Source organism: Atractosteus spatula, chromosome 19 (genome assembly GCF_055471065.1).
Source record: "Atractosteus spatula isolate fAtrSpa1 chromosome 19, fAtrSpa1.hap1, whole genome shotgun sequence".
NCBI classification, from domain to species: domain Eukaryota; kingdom Metazoa; phylum Chordata; class Actinopteri; order Semionotiformes; family Lepisosteidae; genus Atractosteus; species Atractosteus spatula.
In genome coordinates, this window is record NC_142724.1 from 261,752 (window position 1) to 266,814 (window position 5,063).

A 5,063-nucleotide genomic window follows, 5' to 3' on the forward strand; every position below is an offset into this window, starting at 1 on the left:
GTTACTACCAGAATAAAAATGCTTTCTCATGGTGTGGGCTGCCACAACCCTCGAGGCACAAGGTAGGACTGCTCCCCAGGTGCCATGCCAGTTCATCGCAGGGCACACACACAGAAGGACACAGTGACAAGGGTCATTTACCCATTAAATCCATAAAAAACATGGCCCGTTCCAACTTTACCCCTTTTGATTTTAATAAAAAATTACATAAACAGCAGCATTTAGGTGTTTTGAGATAACGTCAAAAGTCAGAACGGTCTACTTTCCACACATATATGGCAAACAAATACCAAAATTTTGATTAAAATCAAAAGGGATGTGGACGAAAGGTGATTAATTTCATATGGATTGACCTACAATTAAGAGACCCCAATTAAATAAGACTATTTCCTTGGAAGACGGAAGGAAACCAGGGCACCCAAAGAATATCCACACGGGCAGAGAACACGCAAACTCCACACAAAGGGTGCGCCAGTCAAGAATTGAATCCAGAAACTGAAACAGCAGAATGCTTTGTAAATCAAATTGTCATCTATTCATGCTGGGGTCCTAACGGAACACACAGGACAAAAAGTTTCCTCCTCCTTGCATTCTGATGAGAAGCATCAGAGAACTTGGCTCTCCTGACAGACAAGAGACTGAGACTCCCACTCAGCTACCAGACATTCAGGGGACCTGTCAGATAGGGCTGCAAATCATATATAACAGCCCCTGGCACAGCACAACTAATTATTAAGAAAATCCTTCCTTTCTAGGTGCAGATTTGAAAAGATGCTGCACCTTTTACAAACATCAGAAAGTAACCAGCAGCAACTTTTAAAATGAAAGAAGAGTTATACCTCAATGCAAAAAGAACTTTTAACAAATTTTATTATCACAACAGAAATGCAAATTCTGAAGACACTGGACATCCTTGGCATTGGAAAAATGATTTCTTGGCAGATCAGGTTTGCAGACAGTATATCAAACTGTAATGTTTGCAAAAGAGCTTTGGCAACTTATGTAAACCAGCAATAAAATGAATCAGCCCAATTAGAAATAAAAATATAAATCTTGAGACTACACATATTCCAGAAAGGAAAATGATAAAGGCGATTGAGCAGAGGGAAAAATGACTGATGAAAACTTAAAAACGGTTAACTCTAATAAGGATCTTGGTTTTTACATCATGCCTAACCATTTGTGAGGAACCCTAACACCACCCAAAATTTAAGTGTACATCATTTCAGCCATGTGTGACATCTTCTTGGGAAAATACAGATAGTACTCCATGTAGCCTGAGAGATCCTCGATCGTGATGTCATCCACGTAGGCCCGGGCCTGCTCAGAGCAGGAGCGCGGAGACCCCGAAGCTGCAGCACCACCCTGAGTTCGGTGGCGCGGCGAGACCCGAGACGTGTCCTCGGTGCCCGCCATGTTCCTCTCGCACTCCGAAATGACGTCCCGCAGGCCCGTGAAAGAGTACACCTCCACGCCCTGCCAGCGGTGGCACTGGCACTGCCTCTCCAAGCACGGGCAGCCCCCCGCCTCATGCAGCTTCGACAGGGACTGGAAGTCAGAGGGGGGGCCACTGCCGCTTGATGTACGCTCTGGGCAGAGAGCACAGCCTGGGCTCTTCGATACAGAGGGGGCCTCGTCATCAGCCACAGGTTTAGGGTTTATCTCAAGGGCCGCGGCACCTGCTGAAGACTCGCGACCGTAGGGTTCGTAACTGGTGGCACCAAACACTGGGGAGCAGCGTCCCGGGGACAGCAGCTCCTTCTTGGCAGGGATCCCCAGGGAAGTACTGTCGCCGTCAGGCTCAGGCTGGCTCTTGTGCTTGAGGTGCCCAGGTGGTGGCGACATCTTTGAGCTACAGTAGGTGAACTTAGGAGGATGGAGGATAGGGGACTTCGACCTCCTCCGTCGCTGGCTCCTTGCGGCACCTCGAGATGTCTTCCGCATACATCTATCATCGAAGAAATGGCTGTCACTGAACAACGCAGCTTGAACACCAGCTCAGCTGCAGTTTTCACCACAGTATCACGTGCGTCACAGAGCCAAACACTTTCTAATGCACTACACAGCACCCACGGCCCCCCAGCAACTTTCAGAATTAAGCTATTAGTGCAATCATGTCAAAAGAAACATTACATTTCTGAAACAAAACACTTAAAACATTTCATTAAATGGTATACAGTAGTCACCTATCATGTGGCTGCACTTCCAGTATATAAACCTTAATATCCAGCTACTTTAAGCAGCTGACTGTAAACCTAAACCCAATCCAGGGAGACAGCCTACAGCTCACAGGAGTTTACAACCGATTTTGCAGTACTCTGAGGAAAGGCAGGGCAGGGCTCAGCACCCACTTATACAACAGTGCTGAAGTCCAAAGTCAACACAGCTGTAAGGAGAAAAACTGAAAGAGGAACAAACCTTTTTTTATTTCTCGGATAAAATCAACTGACTCGTACAATAAAAACTGGCTCCAGTATTTTTATTTAGCAGCCTCCAAAATCTTAACCAGATCAGGACCAGTCATTTTAAAAACATCTATTCCTGCTACTACCCTCATGAAATCTGCCGAGTTAGCTACACAGGGCTGAGCAGCCGAGCGAGCTTGCTGCAGTCCTCACCCATGCCAGTTCTCCTTGGGACACGCAGTCTTTGGTTTGGCTCCGTCTGGACTCGCTCGGGCTGCCATCCTTTGAGCCGTGGAGTCACACACCAGCACTGCTGCCGTGGAGCTGAAACACACGATGCACCACTTCACCTAGATGGGAAACCTACAAACAGCTGATAACTATAGTAAGGGACAGATACAGCAATGCATAATGTGTCAAGACTAGAAATCCTGAAAATGAATTTTAGCCCCATGATAGACTGGTGGCCAGGCTTGCCCCCCTTGCTCCATATCTTTTGGGATGGATTCCAAGTTGCTGCAACCCTTCCATTAGGAATAAGCAGCTTTCTGATAAAGGCTGGGGGCAATAATTTTATTCTTGCCTTAAATATGGTACCTTTAAACTTTCATCCACCACTCCAAGAAAAAAAAACAGTAAATTGACCAAAAAGGTTAGGTTAAGCTGCACCAGCATAAGGCAAACTCCATATATATTACATTAAAGTGCCAAGTTTTGAATCAGCAGTTTCATAAAGTGCAGACAGCTTTCTTTTACACAGACAAGCCGAGAAATGTCACACACTGCAGCTGGAACTGCAGTAATTTGGGTTGCCAAGCAACAAAGTGTTGGGTTCCACAGAGAGTTGACAGTCTTGGAAGGTCCCAATTATTTAATACTGTTCTAGAATAAGAAACGTTCTAGAGAATTAAGTATGGACCCTGTGCCGAGATATACATTTCAGGCATTTACCAGAAGAACAGTCTTTTCCTAGATGTATTCTGCAATTACATATTCCAGTAAAACAGTACGACAGCTTGGTTGCCCATCAGAGCAGCTGGCCAGCAGAGACAGGCAAGCCTGACTGACCAGACACTCTCACTCGGATGCCATCATTAACACAGTGAAAACTCCATTGGAACCAGTAAGACAATTTCAACTACCTGAAACTGTCAAAATTAACTTCCAAACAGACAATATTTTGAGCCACTAAATTCTGTTCAGGTAAGAGAAACCACTTGGAACAAGTCTGCATTTAGTGCCGAACACCTACCCTTCTGCATCTACTCTCAGCTTCTTGAAGGCTGTCTGAAGGGTCTCCTCTTCTGGGTCTTTTGCTCCAGGCTCCATAGTGGAAAAGACCACACTGCTACAACGCAGAGGAGAAGTCAAGTCCACAACCTGCAACAACAGACCCACAGTAAATTCTCATTTGCTCACCAGCAACAAAGCACCCAATACCCACTCCACATCACGGGCTGTTTAGAGATTTTCCACAGTGAGGAAACCTCACTTTAAATACTGACCAGGAGTCACAAGAAACAACTCTTGCCTCTATCAAAAACAGCCACACCCATTTCGGACATGAAGCGCCAACGAAACACGCCAAGCAACACGATAAGACACGGAAAGGTCTGCTTTAGCTTGCTGGGACATGACTACCTTGTTTTCCTATTATTTAAAATGATAATTTCCACTACTTGAAGGAGGGAGAGACTCTTCGTGGGCATTAAGCGCTCACGCACTGTACACGTACAGAGCAGCCCTCCCGGGCTGTACTCGCTGCTTGTCTAGCGATTTCACACCACTGGGCCCACTGTGCACACGGGGTCCTCCAGCAGTCCTAGCTGTGCTCAGTGGAGAAAGAAACGCATCACCCTATAAATGTTTCGCTTTTATCATCGGCTCAGCTCACCCGCTGAAGTTATTGGCTTTATTTGGAGATGCACCACATGAGAGCGCTGTAAGCGGGTTAAGGCGCGTTTTAAACACTGTGAACAGCAGCTATTCGCTCAGCGAAGCACATTTGGTTCCCTTTCGGTAACCCCTGGAAATGAGACTAGCGGGTGAAGCAGCAGGAAGACGGTGAACTCACAGGCTCCGGCCCGCCGCTCTGCCCGAGCTGGGCCTGCACATCCAGGGACTTTCCAGGCGCTCGCTGCAGCAGCCAGGCCCACTGCACCGCGGAGTCCGCCGCCGCCTCTCCTGACAGAGCGTCCCGAACACCACTTCCCGCAGCACCGGGGCGCAAGAGTCTCACACCATGGTGGGGACAAGCGTCCTGGGAGTCTTTACACTCGCGATAAGAACAACAGAGCAGGCTTTTCGAGCTCTCCTCCGCCGAGCGCGTCTTGTTTACACTCAGATCCTTCGCAGTGACTGTGCAACAACACACACTCCTCTGACGTCGACCGCACACCGACGTCATAGAATGTTCTAGCCCCGGTCATGTGATCGAGGTGCGACTGCGTGTGCAGGCTAAGTATAGCTACTCTTAAAACAGAGGGCTGGAAATATCGAGACAGCTATTCTGGAAAACCTCGACATTTTAAACTGACCATTTGTACTGAGATACGAGACATGATTGCATTGGCTTTATAACTGTTATATTCTTATATAAAAAATAGTTTCTGTCTTGTTAATATTGCTTTTTAACCACAGTTTGTTATGCTAGTTGTT

General features: G+C 46.8%; 1 protein-coding gene across 1 annotated transcript; it reads right to left on the minus strand.

Annotated features, from left to right (window-relative positions):
* Window positions 1-853: 853 nt before the first annotated feature.
* oser1 (oxidative stress responsive serine-rich 1) lies at window positions 854-4,811 on the minus strand. Its single transcript, XM_088937387.1, has 4 exons — window positions 4,480-4,811; window positions 3,658-3,785; window positions 2,619-2,729; window positions 854-1,948 (listed from the first exon to the last, which is right to left on the minus strand). Exons 2-4 carry the CDS (start codon window positions 3,732-3,734, stop codon window positions 1,210-1,212), a joined length of 927 nt encoding a protein of 308 aa, XP_088793513.1. The 5' UTR covers window positions 3,735-3,785; window positions 4,480-4,811; the 3' UTR covers window positions 854-1,209.
* Window positions 4,812-5,063: the final 252 nt, after the last annotated feature.